The sequence below is a fragment of the Cnephaeus nilssonii genome (assembly GCF_951640355.1).
Source record: "Cnephaeus nilssonii genome assembly, chromosome: 12".
In the NCBI taxonomy this organism is placed as follows: domain Eukaryota; kingdom Metazoa; phylum Chordata; class Mammalia; order Chiroptera; family Vespertilionidae; genus Cnephaeus; species Cnephaeus nilssonii.
The window spans coordinates 68328389-68352282 of NC_137083.1; the positions used below are offsets into that span (position 1 = coordinate 68328389).

A 23894-nucleotide genomic window follows, 5' to 3' on the forward strand; every position below is an offset into this window, starting at 1 on the left:
AGAGATGGACATGTTGGGGATTGGAGTGCATTAGAACTGGGATAAGACACTGGCTAAAGTTCAGCTTCCCTGTAGCAGAGAAAGTGAGAGAGGAAGAGTGGAAGTGAAAGTGAGAGCAAGAAAGAGCGAGAAACAGAGAGAGGGCTGACCTGGAGCTAACTATATTTCTAACAACAGCTGAGCAAGGATGCATGGGTGTTTCTTGTGGACCAAATCTGGGCAACTGAATATAGCGAGCCCAGTGCCATTTTGAATATCTTCCAAGAGGATGCCTAGAGGGGCAATGTGAACCCCCTCCGCCCCCCCGCCAACAGAACGATGGGCAATTGGAAGTCAAAGAGCCAAGGCAGGAATGCAGCAGTGAGTGGGATTGGCCTTTACCCAGGAAGTTATCTCTGGGGGGCCCAGTAGGAGCTGTCTTCAAGAAAGTGCACCAAAGCACCCTAAAAAGGAATTAGCATTCTATCCCCAGAGAGCACATTGATGATTATGCTTATGCTAGTCAAGTAAGACTTCTGTTGCCCTTAATATGTCCTCCCTAACCTGACCCAGTGAAGAGGGGTGGGAGAAGAAGAGTAGGGAAATAGGAAAGAAGTCCCTGGCTCCCTCTCCCCTATTTCAGGCTTTCAAGATGAGGCAGGTCTAAGCTGGGGGAAGGAAATCATGTTACGTGGGCATAAACACAGGCCTGGGCAATTTTAGTATTGAAGTGATATTCTTTTGTGCCTGAAAATGATGGGGGTCCTTTGGTTATCTGAAAGTGGTTTTCAAGTTATGGGATTTACCAAGAATTTATTCAAGAGGTAGGGAGGTAATAATCCATAGGGGGATTTGAAAGGACAAGGGGAAAAGGATAAAATTATTTTCTATTATCACCGTGTCAGCTAAGCCTATTTAATTACTTATTACAAATAACATAATTTTCACCACTGGGGGGAAAATTAGTCAAAAGATAGGCCCTCTTGTGCATTGACTACTCAAAGGAGGAAGATCATTCGTTAGTTATCATATTAAATACTCTGGATCCTCAAGCTGCCTCCAGATCCAAGGAATCTGCCACATTTTGGGTCACCATTCCTCAGGGAAGGCTCAGCGTCTTTTAGACAGGCAGGTGCTCTCCAGGTTGCCATCTCCTTGCATTGACCTGAGATGCCAGTTTCCAAGTATCTATGCAAACACAATTTTTTAAAAACACCTCATTTTGCAGAGCCTTGGGTTGTGATTACCACATGCTTCAGCTGAGTGATGAACAAATCATCTCATCTCCTCCTGACATAGTTTTTAATGTAAAATAAGACTGACGATGCTATTAAAAACACAATGAAAAATTAAAATAAATCAAAAGCTAAAAAAGTCAGAGAGCCAGAATAAATACCTCATGGAAATGGCACCCACAGGCTCCCTGCAGAAACTCTTTGTAGCGCCCCATGGTTATAGTGAAGGTGTCAACCACTTCGTAGCCATACTTTTTGGCAGTGTCCAGAATAATCACATTTTCTTTCCATAAGTTCTGAAGTTCCCTCTGTATTGCAAAGCAGAAGAATGAGAATTTTTATTAAGAGCATTGTTTACGATTTACTAAATCAGACAGAAATTGTGTAAAGGGCATCTTTTCTACAGATTGGTCTTATTTTGAGATAATTAATTTTACCTATATTTCTTAAATAAAGAGGTGTTCTAATTTTTTATTCAAAATATAAGTGTAAACACCTGTGTATGTATAAAACAGCAATACATAAATATGTACAGTGACATACAGTTTAGAACTTTCCCTACCATAAAAACTCGTTCGGGTTTTTTGTTTTGTTTTGTTTTGCCCATAAAGATCCTTTGAAGTCTCTAAAATTCTCCATTTAAAAGCCAAGATTTGAAATCACAAATGTTATCCCCATCTATTTGGATTTTTATTCATTTGAATATTAATTAGTATATGTTTTGTGCTTAGCTCTGTGCTGAGGGACAGGAATACAAGAATTAGTAAATCATGGGCCCTGATCTTAAGACATTACATTCTAATAGGGGAAAGACATGCATACATTTACTAAGTCTTTCATTGCAGGCAAACCCACCAGGCTCTGGCTAGTAGGGAAAAGGGAATAGCTCTGCCAGGTGCAAGGGGACAGCTGGACAGAGAGGCTTGGAGAGGTGACTCCTGAGCAGAGTCAGGACTGCCAGTGGGGGGTGGAGAGGGAGGGGAGGAATGTGCTTCTAGGAGCAGCAGAAGTGAGTCCTGCTGCTTCTGGGTCATATCCCTCCCCCTCTCCCTCCTTCCGTCCCATGTCTAAGGCTGGAGTTCTAGTTCAGGTCTACTGTCAAGAGGAGGAACTCCTCCTCTACCCTAGCTCAGGATTCCTCATCGGCTTGGCCAACATTTTCTCAGACTGACCTGTCGTCTGAGTCTCTTCCTCCTTCTTCCACACCCTTCATGTCAGACTCATTACACCCAAACACAGGTCCCAATACATAGTGGACTACAAAACATTTGGTGCAAGATTGAGTGGTATGCATTGGGTGCTGTTGTCTGAAAGTCTTCCTGCCTACTCCTCTTCCCTTTATTCTTCCCAGGCGCTCTCCCTCTAACCCCCCTTCTTCTGCTCACCCCATCTTAGTGTCTGTTTCTTGGCAAACCCATTCTGACAAAGAGAGGGAATTGCACTCTCTCTGACTTTTCTAAAGAACAAAAATTATTTTCATTCTCCGTGTAAAAATGCAAATTGCTTGCTTTAGTTAATCCAACCGCAAAGTAAAAGCAGTACAAATACGTCTAATTTTCTATCTCCACTGTGCTCACATAATTATTTTTATGTGACATTCAAAGAAGAGTGTTTCCCCCAAAAGAAAGATCATGAATAGCAAAGGTTCATAAAGAAGAAATATGAAGGAAAGGAGACAGATGTGAATTTTGTCTGTGCTGTCACATGAAAAATGATCCTCGGGCTTTTTCTTGTCTAGTACAAGCATTTTCTCAACTCTAATATGTCTAATTATGAAGGATACATGGAACTTTAGAGCAAGCAGTGTCTAGAGAAAGGTCGGTTCTCTGGGAAATAGACAATTAGATGGAAATTTGCATGCAGGAGACTAACAGGGATCAACACCTATAGAAGAGTGATGTGGTTGAAACAGAGGCTTTGTGGATCCCACTAGGGCAGTGGTTCTCAACCTTCCTAATGCCGCGACCCTTTAATATAGTTCCTCATGTTGTGGTGACCCCCAACCATAAAATTATTTTCGTTGCTACTTCATAACTGTAATTTTGCTACTGTTATGAATCGTAATGTAAATACCTGTGTTTTCCGACGGTCTTAGGCGACCCTGCTAGCAGTTCTCAACCTGTGGGTCAAGACCGTCGGAAAACACAGATATTTACACAATGAAATTTCCTCTACAGAGGAAAGCAGAGGCCCAATCCTGAAAAGCCATGCAAGCATATGATGAGGAGTTCAAATTTATTTTCTGCTTCCATTGCTATTATCTCTTTCATTCTATTGTTTCCCCCACCTTTTGTCTTTCCTTTCCTTTTGTCTTTACTCAGTTTTAAAGGACTGATAAACACCATCAAAGCCGAGGGGGAGGCATAATGTTTAACACGATGTCTGGTACATAGTAAGTGCTGAAGAAATGTTTGCTGTCTGCCAAGATGAACTGATTCTAACTTAACAAACTAAATATAAGCAGCAGCAACAGAACTCCAGTTGCTGTTAAGAGCTGCAGTCAAAGAAGCAAAATAGAGCTACCAGAGTCCTCAATAAGGAGTTGCAATATTGACCTATAGTTTTCAGATAACAGTAAAGGAGATTCCACTCATAACCTATCGCACAAATTATCAAAGGATCCCTCTTCTAATCCTCAACAGTCTAAAACTCTTCAGCTACCCCAGATACTAAATATCTCAACCCCTTAGCCCATCCTAACTCCAAGGAGATGAATTTGGAGGCTCTACTTGGGCCACTTTCTACCAGTTCTCCTGCTTTGGTATCACAGAACTGGCATCTATGCAGGCATAGTTTCAAGAAAGGGGCGGGGGGTTGTGTAATATGTGCTGGGGAAAGCTAGGAGCACTCACCATTGACACAAAAGTAAATCTCACTCGGCTTATGTATTTAATGGACAGCTTACTGTCTCCCCAATTCCCCGTGCTCCTAACCTCCCCAGAGCAATCACACACAAACCCCACTGCCAAGAATTCTCCTGGCTTGAACAAGAACAGCTGGTTCCTTTACCTACAGATGTCTTTCTGTTCTTTTCTGAGACTTCAATTCAGTGTTGAGACTAATTTACTACATTCTATAAGAACTGGTCAGAGGCCTCTAACTCCTTTCATTTATGACTCTCTAGCCAGAGTTATACTACTAATGATACTACTTCCAAGATGATTTTTAAAGCAATCAGCCAGACATCATCTTCAAAAAAGCCACCCTTTCCCAAAGTATTCATTGATACTGACAATTTCATGTGTGGTTTCAGCGTGAGCCGCCAAAGGTGTATGAAACGTTAGTAGGGTAAGGAGATACCTAAAGCACAATCTCTCTCATCTACCCTCAGTTCTTACTTTCTCATGGTTTGGCACCCCCTCTCTTCTTTTATGAACTCAAAGTATGTACAACACACATGGGTTATGGGCTCCTTATCTCCAGGAATAATTCTGATTTAAAATCATAATCCATAAGTATATTATCTCCCTTGATTTTTATAAAGGTTGCTGAATATAATGTGGTGCCTTTCAGTCCTTTTCAGACATCAACAAAGATAGGAAGCATGAAGTTCACACAGCCTGGGCGAAATGGCCTTACCTGTGTTAAGAAATGCACTCCATCCACTGGCAGATGAAATCCGATTCCCAAAGTTTTGATGATCACAAGGATATTGAGTAAATTTTCTCTGTGAAATAATTAGAATTCTAAAGTCAAGAACATCAATTATATTTCTAGACAATCATGTTTACATAAACAAATACATGAAAGTTCTTTAGAATGTGGTAATTGGCAAGATAGGACTAATTTCTCATTTTATAGATTTGATGTATGTTCATTTTTTTGTGTGGATAGAGTTTTACATGTCAGTGGGCATGTTTTGGTCTGTAGTTAATGTAAATTTGGATACTGAAGAGCCATCTTGTGATTGGATACAAAGGTATTTTGAAATATTTTAAACAAGACTTTAAGTACTTACTTAATTCTAAACAAGTTGGTCTTTAAATAAAATCTTGATAAAATTCCATCAAATCAAGAGTAATTTTTTAAACTTAGAATCCTAATGACAATTACTGTTACAGAAAGGTACCTCTTCAGAACCTTGTGAATAATTTGCAGATGATTGGAATTAAGCCACTGAACACCACCAACGACCAATACAGTCTGGCCCGAATTCTCCAGAGGACGTGATCTGAAATCCAGAAAGAAAAACAACACATGTTGCCTTGAAACAGATGGTAAATATTTTAACAGCATTGCCTCACATTTCATTGAACCATATCTGACATCCTGATCACAGGACCTCTTTGTCATTTCCAACTCGTTTTCAGCCACATTACTTGCTTTACGCTTTTCAGCACCTTTGATATAGGGTGGGCAATTATGACCACTAGTAAAAAACAAGTGCGTTGTGGCACTGTGCTCTTCTCAATAGTTCCATTGTACCTTTGCAAGAGATGCTCAAGGGCCTTTTCAAACGTTGGTCTCAATGAAGGGCTTATCCAGAACTGAGGATAGTAGGAATAACTGATCAAAGTCTTCCCACCATTGACATTGTGGTAGAACTTAGTGCCATGCACCTTCTGCCATTCCTGCAAGGTTTCGTTCAGTCTTTCAATCAGATAGTACATCATCCCTCTGTTGGTTGAATCGCCAATGAAAAGAATCTATAAATTAAAAAAAAAAATTTGCTTTCAAATATGATGTGTACATGGTGCAGGATATAATATAAAATACTTTGTTGAATATTCATAAACCCACATGTCTATGTGTTTAAAGGACAGCCCTTCAAACTGTTAGAAATGACATTCATTATATTTTCCCCAAACCTGTTTATTTTTCTTTTCCATATTCCTAGAATGACAATCTACTGACACACTAATAAGTTTAAAGCTTCTCATTTCATGTTCAAATTCTCTGTCTCCCCTATCTTTACTTTCTCATCTAATCAACTTAACAAGTTTTATTGATTCAAATAGGCACAAAGAAGTTTAGCGCTAGAAGAATACTTAGAGATTTTCCAATCACTTTTTACTGCATACACTAGAGGCCTGTTGCATGAAGAGATTCGTGCAATAGGCCTTCCTTCCCTTGGCTTCAGCAATGGTTTTCCTCCGGCACCCGGGACCCAGGCCTTCGCTCCAGCCAGAGTCTGCCACCTTTGCTGCAGGCTCCAGCCAGAGTCTGCCATCTTCGTCTTCGTTGCAGACTCTGGAGTCTGCAGTCTTCGTCTTCACTGCGGCCGGAGTGCTGCCTCTGCCCCCCCCCCCCTCTCATAGCAGGCGTCCTGCCCCGCCTGGCCACTCCGCACCTGGAGCAGCTTGGCGGTGCCATCTTTGTCCTTCTAATTTGCATATTCCCTCCTGATTGGCTGGTGGGCGTAGTGGAGTGATGGTCAATTTGCATGTTTCTCTTTTATTAGTGTAGATGAGCAAATTTGGAATCCACGGAGGTTACATAGCTCAGAGGAGGTCATGCCACTACTTGAGAAAAAGCCACAGGACTAGGATCTGCTTTTCTGAACAGCCATTTATATCCCAGGGTGCAGATCCTAGTGCCATTTACATGGAATCTCTTACACCCATACTCTCCTTCCCATTCCCCCAGCACAGCCCTGCTTCAGGCCCCCATGGCTTCAAAGCTGTGCTATTGTTGCTAATGTTTTCCTAATGGGCAGGCCTTCCTTCTTGCACAATGGCTGCCCTCTCTAATTCGTTCTGCACACTGTGTTACTGGGATACATTTCCAAATGTCTAGCTCTGGTCATCTTACTTTCATGCTGAAAAACCCTATTGGCTCCTATTACTTATAGAATCAAGGCTAACCTCTTAGGATCAGCTAACATTTGCTGAATTGTTATTGCATATCAAGCTTTGCTAGGTGGAGATTTCACGCAGTACTCACTTTTAATCATCATAATTGTGAGGACTGAACCATTATTTCTGTTTTGCAAATGAGCAATTTGAGGCTCCGGGAGACTGAAGTCATAAATCTAGTAAATGGGGAACACAAGACTCAAACCCAGGCCCCTTGACTCCACGTGTAGGGTCTATGGCCCCATCCTCTCAATGCTCCCTCTCAGATTCCTACTTTTTCACTGAGCACAATTTGCGCTCAACAGCACCTGTTTTTCCTTGTGCTAATCCACCTGCCTAGAAAGCTTCACTCTCCCTGCAACCCCACCTGAGTAAATGCTACACACCCTCCAGACCCGACACAAATGTCCAATGCCCTAGCCAGCATGACCTTTGCTGTCCTCTGATTTCATTTCAATTCTTATTTCCTTTGCATATTTTACCCAAGACTACATGAAATTATGGCTTTTTTTGTCTGTCTTTTTTTTTCCCCTCACATCTTATCATGAAGTATTCGGTATCTAAATTCTATTTTCCCCTATAGTACAATGCATGAACTTTAAATACATTTATTGAGTCCAGTTGGTGTGGCTCAGTGGTTGAGTGCTGACCCAGGAACCAAGAAGTCACTGGTTTGATTCCTGGGTTGCAGGCTTGATTCCCCAGTAGGGGGCGTGCAGAAATCAACCTATTGATGTTTCTTCCTCATTAATGTTTCTATCTCTAACCCTCTCCCATCCTTTTTCTCTAAAAATCAATAAAAAATACAAATAAATAGCCAAAACCGGTTTGGCCCAGTGGATAGAGCGTCGGCCTGTGGACTCAAGGGTCCCAGGTTCGATTCCGGTCAAGGGCATGTACCTTGGTTGCGGGCACATCCCCAGTTGGGGGTGTGCAAGAGGCAGCTGATCGATGTTTCTCTCTCATCGATGTTTCTAACTCTCTATCCCTCTCTCTTCCTCTCTGTAAAAAATCAATAAAATATATTTTTAAAAAATACAAATAAATAAATAAATACATTTAATGACTTTGTTATGATACATATTTGACTTATAAACTGGTTTTAAAAGAAAATATTTATTAAACTGAAAGTCAAAGAGACTTTTGTCTTAATGTCTTTGGATAGGTTTATTTTGTTCTTTAGGTTTTTTTTTTTTTTCTCTCTTTGTTGGGATTTCTATTTCCGTGAGCCACGCACCTACTTCTGATTTTAACAGCAGTCATTGCCATAATTCCCAGGCACCACTGCACTTGCCCGTCCACAGCAAACAATGTACCACAGATTGGGTGACTTACATAAAAATTTTTTTCATGATTCTGAGGCTAGAAATCCAAGATCAAGGTATTTGTGTGGTTGGGTGCTTCTGAGGGCCCCTCTTCTTGGTATATAGAAGGCCACCTTCTTCCTGGGTCTTCACATGGTTTCTTCTGTGTGTGCCTAGACCTAACCTTTTTTTTTTTTTTTTTTTTATATAAGGACACCAGTCATATTGGATGACAGCTAACTCACATGACCTTATTTTACCTTAAGTATCTTTATCAAGTCCCTCTCTCCAGATACAGTCACCTTCAGAGGCACTGGGAGTTAGGACTTCAACGTATGAATTTGGTTGAGCGGGAACACAATTCAGCTAATGATACCTATAACGGGTCTTTGAGATCTAGCTATTAAACTAGATTGCCACCAGAGGTTTTTCCTACAGGTTATTTTTATTTGAGTATCAAGCTACAGTCCCTCCTAGGTATCTTCAGGCAGCCAGTCAGATCACTGGTGTCTGTACAGTGGGCTTCAGAGAGAAATATAGAGGCTAAAAAAAAATCAAAGCAGCCGCATATTACTGAGAGAAAAGTCATCTAGTTTTGCAGTCCATTGAAGACGCAGTCCACCAAACCATATCAGAAGCAAAGTCATGTTTCAGAATTCTAGGTGCTGTTATTTATTAACTAGACTGTCCAAGGCAAATTTTGTGACCTCCACAGGGGTTCATCCCCTTATATGCAACTGGGGAATGCTAGTAGCCCACCTTCGAGGACTCCAGTGAGATTTAAAAGGTTTGTCTGCTTCCTGACACCCGGTAAGCTCACCAGGAAAGTGAACTGGCATTAGGACATGGGGAAGGCAAGCAGCGATTTTGAGCGCTGCCAGCGTGCTCCAGTGCATTGCGAGGCTCTTTAAATGAGCTCATCTAAAGAACAGGCCAGAGAAGACAGGAGATGTCTAAATCACAACAGTCTCTTGCTTGCCCTCCCAAACCTGCTACAGCACTTGTAGGGTGAAAGGTGAAACTGAAGCTCTGGGAGAGAGAACTGGAGGAGACATTACCGCCCTGTGCAAACCAACACTCAGAACTCCTGTCAGGTCTCCATTGCTGATTGGTGACTAACAAGAGGCATCTGGATGGGAGAAGGAAGTGTTGCCTCCGCCATCTGCAAAATGAGTTCCTCTAAAATACTGCACATTCCTAGATGGCATTTCTCAAGTGGACACACTCGGTGAAGACAGTTTTCTAAGGCATGATTTTATCCCAGCGCCATTCTTTGTAGGAAAGGTGAGAATGAGAAATTATAACTACCATGAAAATGCAGTCGTGACTTTAAGTTTTTTTTTCTGTAGGTGACAGTTTTTATAAGAGGTTCATTGGTATTCCTAACTAGATGATGTCTAACTTCAAAATGTCAGCTTTGTAAGTGCACACACACACACAATTGAAAAATATCAAGAATTAGAGTGGTTCTTTTCAGTCAGATGATTCATATTCAATCTTTCTATCTTTTAAAGCATTCAATTTGATGAATTATTTAAAAGGAAATTTGTAGGTCAACTTTTCCGTTAAAAGGTCTAAATCATCATAACAAATATTCACAACTAGCCATATAATTTTTAAATATCTCTTTGCTCCTGTGAAAATTATTGCCTTATGTTAGCAGGCACAAATGCTGGTTAGCATATGCAATCAAAGAAAGAAAATGTGATCATGAAATACAAATAACCAGTAAGCAAGTATAAAAAAATCTATGTTAGCAATACAACAATAAAATAATCCCCCCTATCAAAGTAGCCATAATTTGAAAAGCCCCAATGATATTATGAGTTCAGAGAAATGGACCCTCTCATATACTACTGTGTAAGCAGCAGGAGAAAGAGTTTTTGTCTTTTTTTTAAAAAAAACTGCTGACTTCAAATTATTCAGAATAGGGCCTGGCATAAAACTTGATTCTCACTTGTCAAATGGATGAATGTAAACGTTGCTGTTGTGTGTATAAATTGGCAGCTTTTAAGAAATTCCACTTATGTGAAATATTTAAGAATGTCTACTAAAATATATTTTAAAAGAAAAACAAGTCTGAAATAACATCAATGTTTATTTGATTGATTATATTAACGTATAATTATTTGAACTCCTTTCATCTTTTAAGAGTGATATTGTAATCTGAATTTATTGTGATGGAGAAGATGTCACAGTAGTTTTTCTAAAAAGCTGATTACAATCAGAAGAGAAATAATGATTGCATTTTTGTAAAAGTAAAGTATGTGGATGCATAGAAAAGGTCTTAGAAACTTATTTGTGGATATTTTGAAGTAGTGATATCATAGCAGTTTATTCGGTTTTAAAATTAAAAAAAGGTTTTATTTGAATTTTTTTACAAATTAATTTTTGACATCTTTCTATTTAATTTTTTCTTATAATTGCATAAGGACAATATTTTTAAAGCAAACCCCATAAATATAACCCCTAAACCCACCTCTAGTTTCCTCTACTGTGCCATATAAATGTAATCATCTTTTATACATGGACCATGAAAGAAGTCAGAAAGGACTATCCTACCAACAATTATTCACATCCCCTTTCCTTTCTGCAAAACTCACTTTTCACCTTAGAAAAACAAAAATACCAGGCAGGTTTCCCCCTAGTTTTTGCCAAGGGAGAAATCACGTGGTCCAGTGGCGGCCACTGAGGCACGAAGAGATTTCTGGGGACTTGAAGGAAAGGTTTGCCTTCCTAAGAAAAATGGATCGACCCAAGTCAATGTCCGTCTTCTTCCGTGAATGTGAGACCCAATTCCTAGTGACTCCAGAACTGCGGCAGATATGTGTGATCATGAGACCAAATGTTGCTGGTATGCTGAGCATGGAATGGAAAGACGGAAAGCACGGGGCTCTGAAAAATCGGTGAGTGACTAAAGTAACCTGGAACATCCCTACCTCTGTATGCCTGGTCATGCCAGAAAACTCATGTCCTTATTACTTCAGCCCATCCGACCTGAGACTTCTGTGACTTGCAACCAGGGTACTAACTAGTAAAGCTGCGGTGGTTTTACAGCATGGTCCCTAAATTATTTGGCACTTCTGCCATTGGAAGGTGGGTTCTACGTCCCCTCCCCCTTGAACCCGAGTGGGCTGAGACTGCTGCAATGAGTGGAGTCGGGCAGAGGGATGCTGTGTGACTTGTGAGCCTAAAGGCAATGTGGCTTCTCTCTCGCTCGAAGGGGCACTCACACTTGGAACTTGGAGATGCTATGTAAGATGTCTGACTACCCAAGGACTGCCGTGGTATTAAGAAGATGACAGTTTGCCCTTGGCTCAGTGGATAAAGCATCAGCCTGTGGACTGAAGGGTCCTGGATTTGATTCCAGTCAAGGGCATGTACCTTGGTTTCGGGCACATCCCCAGTAGGGAGTGTGCAGGAGGCAGCTGATCGATGTTTCTCTCTCATCTCATTGATGTTTCTAACTCTATCCCTCTCCCTTCCTTTCTGTAAAAAATCAATAAAATATATATTTTTTAAAAGGATGAGTTTATTTTTTTTTGTTAATTTGTATTTTGTAAAATGAACATATATTGGCTTTTTATGATAATAAAAGAATGGCAACAGCAGCATCAATAACAATAAATCCACTTTGAAAATCCACATAAAAATTTAGTAATAATCAGCTTAAAAATTTAGTGATAATCAGCTTAAGTAAGCTTTATCATTACGCACTTATGTAGAACAATGGCTTAAGAGAGTTGGGATTGAACCTTGGTTCAATAAACCAATCACAGGAATAATAGTAATCACATTTTGGATTCCAAATCACAGGATCAACTTTATTCCAAAGATTGAATTGCATTTTCTGTGCAGCATCTCTTTTCTGGCCCTGCAGTGCAACGAGGGGAGGCTGTCCCATCAAGGTGAGCGCTGGAGCACAGCAGAAACACCTGTGTCCAGATGTGTCAGTGGATCTCAGCTCATCCGCTGGAGACAAAGATGTGTTTAGAAAAGGTTTGCATCTGTTCCATTCCTGAGATCACCATGCGGTGAGTCATCAAAAAGTATATAAGGACAGGTATTTTCCCCACTCTTTTACACATCTTCGTGGCCCACAGGACCTACAAGCACGTCATGTTTCTAGGCTCTAGTAAAGTTTGAAGCTTATTTTCAAATAGTCTTATTAAAAAACCATGAAATTGTCTAATTATCTTTATTTTCATTTCTAATTTCTCAGTGATAGTCCTCATATTAAACGGGATAAATTTGGTGCTGTGACAAATTGAGTCCCTAAAGGTACAATGGCTTAAACAAAATTGAAGTTTATTTCTCCCTTGGGAAAACAGTCCAGGTGGTTCTAGGCAGGTATAAGTGAGGGGGTGGGGGCAGGGAGGTCATTCAGTCCCAGAAGGACTGGATTGTGTCTTCTTCATGTATGGTTTCCAGGAACTCCTTGAGCACTGACAGCCCAGTGTGTGTGTGTGTGTGTGTGTGTGTGTGTGTGTGTGTGTGGCGGGGGGGGGGCGGGGGGGGCGGCGGTTAAGGAGTAAAGAGCTGCCAGGTTTAGCCTGGGAGCTGTCACACACCATTCGTTAAAACTCAGTCATTGCCCAGCCAGTGTGGCTCAGTGGGTGAGCCTCGACCTATGCATTCCGGGTAAAGGCATGTGCCCGGGTTGCAGGCTTGATCCCCAGTGTTGGGTGTGCAGGAGGCAGCCGATCAATGATTCTCATCATTGATGTTTCTATCTCTCTCTCCCTCTCCCTTTCTCTCTGAAATAAATAAAAAATATATATATATTTTTAAAAAAGAACTCAGTCCTATGGCCACACAACTAATTTTCAGAGAGAAAATGAGTTTGATGAATACTTAGCTAGTCTTTACACATTCTCCTACATGGCTATGTTTTCCTGAGGGAAAACTAAAACCTCAAATCAGATTTTCCACCTGTGAATTAGCCAAAGTGTGAAGTACATGAAAGGCTGATTTACAGTTCACATGATGCATAAAAGAACTTCTATTTGTAGAGAACTGGGACGAATAATAGCAAGAACATAATTTATTTGTGGAACTATAACCAAGATTTGGGGAATTTTTTATTTAAATTTATAATAAAACTAGAGGCCCGGTGCATAGATTCATGCACCAGTGGGGTCCCTTGGCCTGGCCTGCACCCTCTCGCAATCCAGGACCCCTCGCGGGATGTCGAAGAGCCGGTTTCAGCCTGATCCTCACAGGCCAGGCCAAGGGACCCCACTGGTGCATGATCGGAGCCAGGGAGGGGTTACAGGAAGGCTCCAGGGTGTCTTGCCCAGTCCTAATAGGGCTGGTGGCCTGGGAGGGACTGAGGGAGGTTGGCCGGCCAGGGAGGGACTATGAAAGGGCTCCAGGGCATGTCCAGCCCAGCTTGCCCAGTCCTGATTGGCCAGACCCCAGCAGCAAGCTAACTTACCAGTTGGAGCATCTGCCCCCTGGTGGTCAGTGTGCATCATAACAACTGGTCGAACGGTCGAATGAAAGGTTGGGCACTTTGCATATTAGGCTTTTATTATATAGGATACCTTTATTCCATTTTATTTTATCATGAATGAAGGAAACTAACAATGGTGATACTTAAACATGAAACTATTTATTACATTACCTCCTTTTCCAGAATCACCAAAAGTAACTGCGCAGATCAAGTTATGAAGAAATGAAAAGAAAATTACTGGTGGCTATCTGGGTTGAATCAATAAAGACAGCAAATTGTCTGGATCTTGTTAGCACCTTAGATTCTTTTGATCTGTCGAGGCTGGGAAAGAACTAAGTATATGTAGGATCAATAGGCAGGGGGAAGAACCTTTTCATAAAATCACTTCCCTTCTTCCTCCCTTTCCTCTTCCATAGGTTCTATCTTCAATATTCACAGAAATGGGGATATTCTTCAGATCCAATAAAGTGCGTTAGATGCCAACAGGACTCTGCCTGGAATTCACTGGAACCTTCCAAGAGGGGAAGGTCCATAGGACTGCAATAGGAGCTACTTGTCCATTAATTTAGGCAGTGCCTACTTATTGGAGAGCTTTTATATCTGCACATAAAGGAATGAAAGTGAAGTGGAGTTTTATTTACTATGTCTAATCCAGGGCCAAGTATATTTAGAAAGCTCACAGCGATTCTGATAAACCCGTGATTGACCGACACTGTTTTCATAAGAAAAATACCCATTTCTAACTGAGGCAAGGGGGGACAGAGCTCACATGAAGTTGAAACTGATCAGATGGCTAATTATATTTAGGGCACAATGAAAATCTAGCCCAACAAAGCATCTCTCTGTGCAATGTAAGATGATTACAACAAATGTTTTCTAATGATGCATTTTGATTGCATTGGCTTTAGATGACCAACCAAACTGCTCTTTGGGGTCAAGAACAAATGTAAATGGACATTTAGGCAAATCACTCTCAAACACATGGAATTTGGCCAAAAAAGAAAAACAAGCAAATAAACAATATCATCTAGACATAGATCTTCTGGCTGCCTGTTCATCTATAGCCATTCCATCTGGATTGTGGGCATTAATGAAAAGGTCATCCTTTCCTGGTGAGAGTGAGGTACCCTCCCTTTCTTCTATCCTCCCCTTTTTATGGAAACTGACAAGCAACAATGAATGATTGTTGTAACTATAAGGGAACTTACAGATTAGAACATCTTATTATAAAGTAGCCACACTTAAAACAATGTAAACAGCTTTAAACCCACAAAACGACTTAACTTGCAAACATTACTTTAAAATGTAAGTTACATTTCCTGTTTTAACAGCTGAGTTTAAGTACGTTCAGTAAATACTGTCTTTTTATATTTCCCTTTCCTACTTGCACTCTTCTCTCAGATACTTTATTAGTGGTTTGAATTCTGAACTAGGTTTTCAACTGACAGACTACATAAGGGCTTGTTTAACTCAGTTTGGTAAGGCTCCTACGTTTTTTCAGATGCAAATGTGATGATCACATTTCTAAACCATTTCTTATATATTTTGCACTATGATTACAAAGTTATGTTCTGATCATTTTTTATAAATTCCATTCATGGTCTATTAAGAGGTGTGTATCTAAAACATGTGAGAGTATAATTGAAAACATAGTTTACATTTTTTCAATTAATTTTGCTTTGATTCAACATGATTAAACATCACAAAACCTATACATACACTGAGTAGCCAGATTATTATGATCTCTGAACACATAATAATCTGGCCACTCAGTGTATATCCTATATAATAAAAGGCTAATATGCAAATTGTCCCCTTGACCAGGAGTTCGACCAGCAGGCAGGCCGGCCAACCACCCATGTGCCCTCCCCCTGGCCAGGCTGGCTGGACCCCACACATGCACGAATTCATGCACTGGGCCTCACATATATACTGTGTGGCCAGATTATTATGCATTCAGAGATCATAATAATCTAGCCACTCAGTGTATATGCAAAAACCTAAAAATAAAATAACTCATGTTTGGATAAATGTAGAGTTTAAAAAGAGTCCCACATGTACCTGCCCTCCATACCCAAGCAAGTATGCCATAGAAATGGGATACAAATGCTTCCAGGAGAGACTTTGTTCCATCTTCCCCCACAGACAAGTCTCCTGTTCACCTCGCTGAGGTGAAGGTAACTGTTGGCTGAAGTATACAAAGTATGGTCCTGCTCAGGTGGCATTGGGAATCCTGGTCAAAGTTACTGGAAACTTGAACCCTTTTTATTTTTATTTATTTATTAAAATATATTTTATTGATTTTTTTACAGAGGAAGGGAGAGGGATAGAGAGTTAAAAACATCAATGAGAGAGAAACGTCGATCAGCTGCCTCCTGCACACCCCCTACTGGGGATGTGCCCGCAACCAAGGTACATGCCCTTGACTGGAATCGAACCTGAGACCCTTCAGTCCACAGGCCGATGCTCTATCCACTGAGCCAAACTGGTTAGGGCTTGAGCCCTTTTTAGAATTCCAGTTAATGTGTGTCCTGTTCCTTCCCCACAGGTGTGCATGTATTTCCAAGTATAGTCTGACATTCATCAATGTAACACAGTAGTAAAAAGATGTAAAAGATCATAATAAGGACATAAGGAAACTCAGTGGAAAGAAATGACTACTTGGAAATTCTAAAGAGAGCATAACACTTTTTGAATTTTCAAGTAATTGTTTCCAATAACTCTCGCCTTTCCAGTCCAATTCTGTTGCCTTTTAATCTGATTCTTCGAAGAAAGATAACAGCGCATCCCCAAAGATGAAGCTGGCCTTGTTTAGGATATAAAATAAAGTTCTGCTTTTTGTAGCATGAGATGTTTGCACTACTTATTCCTGATATAAGTGGAGCTTTGGGATTCTCACTGCAAAAACCTTTAAGATTTACATATTAATTGAAAGTCTTCAGGTTAGTAAGGCTACTACACCATTAGAATATGTATGTTTAGGTATGTCTGCAAATTCCCATAAGCCAAGATGCAAAAATTAGAACATACAAAAAAAAAATAAGACACTTGGAGTCATCGCTAGTGCCTGCCTCCCCTGCTTGGTCTGTTCCCTCCATCCGCTTTTCCCTCCAGTGAGAGGGGAATCAAAGAAAGCACTGGGCTCGAGTGATAGGACTCTCAATCGGAAAATAAAGGTTCTTACTTTTTAAAGTTTATTTAAACTATTTCAAAGTAATATGATTGGTAGATTGTCTGTCACTACCACTTTTAGCAACTTTTCCAGAACCTGCATGCCCGGGTCAGGTACCTGCCTCTGTGCTTCTCCCACTTCTGCAATTATCACAGAATACTGTAATGATTACTTCTCTCACTTGTCTTCTGTAAGAGATTTAACACCTTGGAGGAATATGATGTATGCACTTAGAATAGACTCTTAGGCCACCAAAAGCTGGATGAATGAACAACATGACATCACAGAAATTATAGAAAGTATTCTGCACTTACCTTTGATAAATTGGAACCTCCTCTGTGGTAACATGTTAGGGATACCTGCTATTGCAAGGTTTCTGATACAGGGCAGTAGAGTTACTCTGATGGGTTTTGATAAATACAAAATCACTTTGTTTGATGGAATCAAAACTAGAATCTGAGGCTCTTACTACTCCATAACCCTGCTGTCCTCATGTATATGTGAAGTGATTTTCTGTATAATGTTGTTCATATATCATGTTTCTTTTCTTGAATGTGTGACATGGTTGAAAGAGTGAAAAAAATCAGTATGTAAGGTTTTTAAAAGCTAAAATATTTGTTACTTATTTTCTATTTTTGTAATTGGTATGCTTCAACATTTATTTGTCTTTGAAATAGAATGATGCTTTAGAAAATTCTGGGTATGATGAAAACTTAATTATTCCAGTAATGACAGATCAGAGTTTCAGGATCACTTTGCATATGTATATTATTCTCATAGAAAGTGAAAAATAGAGGCACTGGGAAAATATTTTGCTAAACTACTCCTATTCATAAATGGAACTTTTTTTAAACAAATAGGTACTTTATAGTTATTATTTTATGTCTGGGAAGTTCTTTATTTCACCATCTATTTTGAATGATATCCTTGCCGGATATAGTAATATTGGTTTCAGATCCTTGCTTTCCATTATCTTGAGTACTTCATGCCATCCCTTCTGACCTGTAGAAATTCTGATGACAAATCAGATGACAGCCTTATGGGAGTTCCTTTGTAGGAAACAGTTTGCTTTTCTCTTACTGTCTTTAAGATTATCTCTCTGTCTTTATTTTTTGGCATTTTAATTATGATGTGTCAGGGTGTGGACCTATTTGGATCCTTCTTGTTTGGGACTCTCTGTGCCTCCTGAACTTGCGAGACATTTTCCTTCACCAGGTTAGGGAAATTTTCTGCCATTATTTCTTCAAACACATTCTCTATCCCTTTCTCACTTTCTGCCTCTTCTGGCATACCTGCTATGTGAATATTGTTATGTTTCATGTTGTCCCACAGCTCCCTTAAGTTGTCCTCCTGTTTTTTAATATATATATTTTTTCTTTTTGGTTCTCTGACTAAGTGAATTTTTTCTACCTTGTCTTCTAATTCACTGATCTGATCCTCACCTTCCCCTAATCTGTTGTGTATTCCTTCCAATGTTCTCTTTATTTGTGCTATGTCATCCTTTATTTCTGTTTTCATAGTTACTATATATTTTCTCATGCTGTTGAGCATCTTTATCATCATTATTCTGAACTCTCAGATAAATTTATTATCTCCATTTCATTTATCTCTTCTTATGGAGAATTCTCTTGTTCTTTTATTTGGGGGTTGTATCCTCATTTTGGGTGCCTGTTTGGGTTTGTGACTATGTATTATGTAGATCTGCTATGCCTCTCAATCTCTAGTGCAGGACAATGTCAAATGTTGTTTCTGATAAATTAGATCAGGCAAAGACTCAAGACCTCCAGAAACTGCTTCCGCTTGAAGACTAATTGGATTTAGTCTTGAATAGCTCTAAGGAAATTGTCCATAGGTGTGGTGAGAATTTTTCCCAACAGGGTGGGGGCAATTGCTTCTGCCTGGAGGCTAGTTGTTATTCTCAGTCTTTTAATGAGCCACAAAAACTCCACACTGTGGGGCAAGGTGTTTTCCAATAGGGTAGGTCAACTGTCTTCCCCCCAGATACCAATTGTCTGCATGAGAAAGATGACTTCCGCAGTGAGAGGGATGACTCAGCACAGGAAACCAGAGGTCTGTCTTCTGAGCTCTATCCCCAGGATCCCCAACCCTGGTTTCTGCTCACACAGCTCCAGTCCACTCTGCCCTCTCTATGCTGGAGCACAAGGATACACAGGGAATTTGGTGCATTGGCCCTTTAAGAGGGTGTCTGCATTTCCGGCTGTCTTTCCCTGGCAGACAGCAACCCTGCTGCTTTTCACAGCCAGATGTTATGTGGGTATCCTTCTTAGTTCTGGTGCTCTCTGCTGGGAGGCCCAGCTTGGGGATTAGACCCCAAAGTTCTCAGTGGCAACCTCCTGCAGCTGAGATATCTCTCTGGAACTTCGTTTGCTGTCTGTAGGAGCCTGGACAACCCTTTCGTGCCTCCACCCCTCCTATAGTCTCTATGTGGTCTCCACTTTCTGTCCTCACTTATCAGGATTCTCTCCAGCTAGTGTCCAGTTGATTATTCAGGAAGTTTTTCTGTATTTTTGTTGTAATTCCAGTTTGGTCCTGGGAGCATGTCCATGCAGCATCCACTTACTCTGCCGCCATTTTTAATCTGCATAGTTATTATTTTAAACTAGAAGCCCAGTGCACGACATTCATGTACTGGGGTGGGGACGGCCTGCACCCTCTTGCAGTCTGGGAGCCCTCAGGGGGATGTCCAGCTTCTGGCTTAGCGGCACTCCCCCTGTGGAAGCTCACTGATCATCAGGGGGCAGTTCCTGCATTGAGCATCTCCCCACTGGTGGTCAGTGTGCATCATAGCAACCAGTCATTCTACTGTTTGGTCAATTTGCATATTAGTCTTTTATTATATAAGTTGTTTACACAATTATTTCTAGATTGTGTGGTGTATGAACATATGTACCTGCCTGTATATTACCATGTCTTCTGATTCTAAGTATAAATTATGTTCCTCAGGCTCTTCCTCCAAGCATTTCCACTGTTTTTGCCCTTGTTCTGATTTATACAACATTTTAAAATATGGGTTTTTGGATTTACAAAATGCTCACACATTGTAAAAAAATGAAAATAGTACGGATAGTTAGGCAGATCTATCCACCTATCACCAACTCTTCTTTACTACCGAGCCTGCTTCATGGGTTGCATGGTTTATTGTGCTGCTGTTGACTTCTTGAAATTCTTAATAATTCTGAATACAGAGTCCTGCATTTTCATTTTTCTCTGGGCCTTGAAAAATTTGTAGCCAGTCCTGTCAACATCCCAGCCTCTTTCACTCCTTCCCTCTTATGCAATCACTCTGAACTGTTTGCTACTTCCAGAAAGTTTCTGTGTATGTAAGCATGTTTGCATTAGTTTTTCCATCGATGGGGTTATTCTATACAAATTCTACACTGTTCTTGCCTCCTCAGTGTTGCATGACTGAATTTTTCCATGAAACAGCCTCCATCTCCCCAGCACCCATTTCCTCCTTCCCTCAGGCAGTCTCCATACCTCTACGGGATGAGCTTTCTAATTTTGGTTTTGCCACTACTCTGCTTAACATGTACAATGCTTCCCTGTTGTGTATAGAGGAAATTAGCATCCTGGCAAACAAAATGGACTCTGTAGGACCAATGCCAATGGGCTGGTGAATTGAGTTTCAGAGCATGCAGGTCTGAAGGACAACTCTGCACTAGGAAAATCACCAAGATAAGTCTTTTCTGCAAAGAAGTCAGGTCTCTGCTCATATCACCTAATCTGATCATAGGCCTTTCTTTTTAGACTTTGCAATATTGAATCTGTCTAATAGGTAGGAAAAAGTGATCTTCCCTTTTTCTTACCATTACTTTGTAAAGTTGTGAATAATTAACTTTAAAATTAGCAAAGACAGTATTAGGGACTCCATGTTTGTGTCCCTCTCAAATTTATATTTTGAAACCCTAACCCCCATGTGATGATATTAGGAGGTAGAGACTTTGGGAGGTAATTAGGTTTAGATGTGGTCACAAGAGTGGAGGCTAATCCTTATAGAAAGAGGAGGAGACCAGAGTTCTCTCTCTCTCTCTGCTTTGTGGGGACACAACAAACAGGCACCCAGATCTTGGACTTCTCAGCCTTCAAAACTGTGAGAAATAAGTATCTCTTTAAGCTACCCAATCCATGATATTTTCAGATAGACAGGAAGGAAGGCTTTAGCTTTCTACAATGTTGATTAATCTACAGCATAGGATTAGGTCATGTAGACTTATTATCTACACTAATAAAAGGGTAAGATGCAAATTGACCATACCTTTGCAATGCCCACCAGCCAATCAGGGGTGAGTATGCAAATTAACCCAATAAAGATGGAGGGTTAATTTGCATACACAGGTACTGAGCGGCCAGGGGCGGGGCGGGTCGCAGGCATTCCGCACCGCCCCAGCCACTCCGGGCCTCTGGGCAGCATGGGAAGGTGGAAAGGCGGCTCTGGGCCAGAGCAAAAAGGCAGCTCCAGCCCGAGCGAAAGGCGGTGCCAGCAGCCAGGGGAAGGAAGGCCCATTCTTGCACAAATCTTCGTGCATCAGGCCTCTAGTTTTATAAATAAAGAAAATGAGTCTGAGAAAAAATATATAACATGTACAAAGCCATGGAATTTAGTGATGAACTTACATTAATATCTACTGCCCTTCAGGTTAATAGATTGTGACATTTTGGAATTTTCCTGAATCCTCTAAATTCTGAGGTCAGAATGGTATTCTGAAAGAGTTTAGAGAAATCTGATTGTTATGGCAACAACTACTTTTATTGCTTCCAGTCCTGCATTTCTAAGATATAAAGGTTCAATTGTCCAAGTTGATGGTTAAGAATGCCTGTATAGTAGCCACTCAAAGACCTGTGCCATCATGGATGAATTAACCTCTGAGCTTTAATTTTCTTAAGTGGAAAACAATAGATATAGTGTCTACCTCACAGAACTATGATTAGAAATAAACAAGATTTTAACTTATCTGATTATACAACAAATATTTATTCGGTGACTATTATGTATCAAAAATAGTGCTAACAGTGAGATTATGGCAATGATTCACACACATTTCCTGCCTTCGTGGACCTAACAGTCTGGTTAGATGTAGGGTGTCAGAAAGCACCATAGTTCCTGTACAGAATTAATGCTGTTAATAAAAATATTTATAAGTGTTTTCCCTTCCTTCCTACTTTATCTTTAGATATAGTCTCGGTCACCAAATAGGGGTGTTTATATTGTAATCACCATGGAGAAGTCCATCCTCGGCCCTGCCCTCTCACCCTTTCACTCTTCTGAAATTATTTGCTAGTAGAAAATATAAACTGAAAATATGAAAACTGGCATACATCCAGTCCAGTGCCCATTTCTTTATGCATTAATAGAGGGTTTTTTTTTTAATCAGTTTTTTAACTCAATCTTGTCCATAGGTAAGAGTTTACAATTTTTTATGGAAATGCCCATGTAATAGACGAGCTTTGAAACTCTGGATGAGGCTGAATTACTTCATAGTAACCAAGCATCTCAGCCCATGTGCCCAGCTCGCAGGTCCGAGAGCTCTGCTGGAATGGACCTAGTCAGAGGGCGCCTCGCAAGAAGCCTGCGTGGCCAAGAAACCAGCTCAGAAGCCGCCCTAGAGGACAGGCGCCTAAGGAGGACCCTGCGAGCCCTGCTCGGGAACGTGAAGGACATCGCCAGGCCCGTGTGCAGAGACCATGCCATGCTCTGGGTCAGCCCAGCAGAAGGGAGTCTGACGTGCAGGAGCATGGCACTGCTGTGCGAGCTGCAGATGTCTGTGTGGCCTGCTGCGCTCTGCTAGAGCTGCAGTTGTCCAGGCCAGCTGCTCCGAAGGGCCAGCTGTCAGCGGGCATGGCGAGCCCTTCCCAGTTTTTGCTGAGAAAACTAGCATGGAATGGGATCAGCACAGGGTATGACTCTAATATCCTCCATCTGTCCAAGTAGACGTATTTGGAAATAACGGCGTGCTTTTGCGCAAGAATTCTTAAGGCTCCTCTATGATAACATTTACACAAGTTAAAAAGTCAATTGCATGGTTAGTTAGGCTCTACAGAGTGAGGACAGGGATTGGTGCGACTCATGGCGGCCGGTGCTGCGGGTGCTGTCAAGGAAAGGATGCCCCCGCTGGATCCAGAACCTACCTTCCTCGCTCCCAGGCACTGCTGCAGCTGAGGCTTAGTGAGGACACCATACTGGCAGTTGTGGGGCTGCCACGTTATTTCTCTCCAGTCACAGGTCCTGTTGTCTGAACAACTAAGGCAAGGCATGATCCATTGGCCTGGAATAGACACCAAAACCTCCTTTGGTTCAGTTTCTACGGATGAAATTACAGTTTGCAAGGAACCTTGGGATTCAGCTGTGGCACACCCTCCCAGAAGCTGCGGTGAGAAGACCGCTCTTGCCATACAAATCCAGTGGAGCCATGCGTGGCCTCTTTCCAACCGAACAGAATCTCACTACACGATGATCTGAAATAGCACAGTTCATGCTGAGTTCAGTTCTGTGAAGCCGTGCACTGACACTAACTCTAGTGATCAGGTCCTACTCAACTAAAAAGCATATTTTAAACATAATTTAAAAAAATAATCACATTTTTAAACTGTAACATTAGACCCTTAGGACCAATGTAGGTGGGGAAACTGTGTACTGACACTAATATTGAGGTAGCTGGCCATAAACAGTGACTAGTTTAACTCATGCTTATGTGAGCAATCCATGAAGAAAATTACTTTTACATTCTCATAATTTATTATTTTGAAGACTAGTTCCTTAATTTGATGGATGTCTTTTTTGGTGTGAATCTCTTCACCTCTTTTTAGCTCCTTTGCCTTTATTTCTTCAGCTGTTAGATGAGGTATGTAGTGTCCTCACATGATTGGTGTGAGGATTTAATGGGATAATGTATTTAATGCATCAAGCACAGTTACAATATCATATTCACTTTTCTT

The 23894-nt window shown here is 40.9% G+C and overlaps 1 protein-coding gene across 2 annotated transcripts in view; it reads right to left on the minus strand.

Annotated features, from left to right (window-relative positions):
- Nucleotides 1-23894, minus strand: part of CPED1 (cadherin like and PC-esterase domain containing 1) — a 292313-nt gene that overhangs the window by 20047 nt on the left and 248372 nt on the right. For both annotated transcript variants that reach the window (XM_079785649.1, XM_079785648.1), the window contains 5 exons: nt 23088-23224; nt 5640-5860; nt 5284-5385; nt 4794-4881; nt 1376-1522 (listed from right to left, as the gene is read on the minus strand). In XM_079785649.1, coding sequence (XP_079641775.1) covers nt 1376-1522; nt 4794-4881; nt 5284-5385; nt 5640-5860; nt 23088-23224 — 695 coding nt within the window. The remainder of the gene's footprint in view (nt 1-1375; nt 1523-4793; nt 4882-5283; nt 5386-5639; nt 5861-23087; nt 23225-23894) is intronic.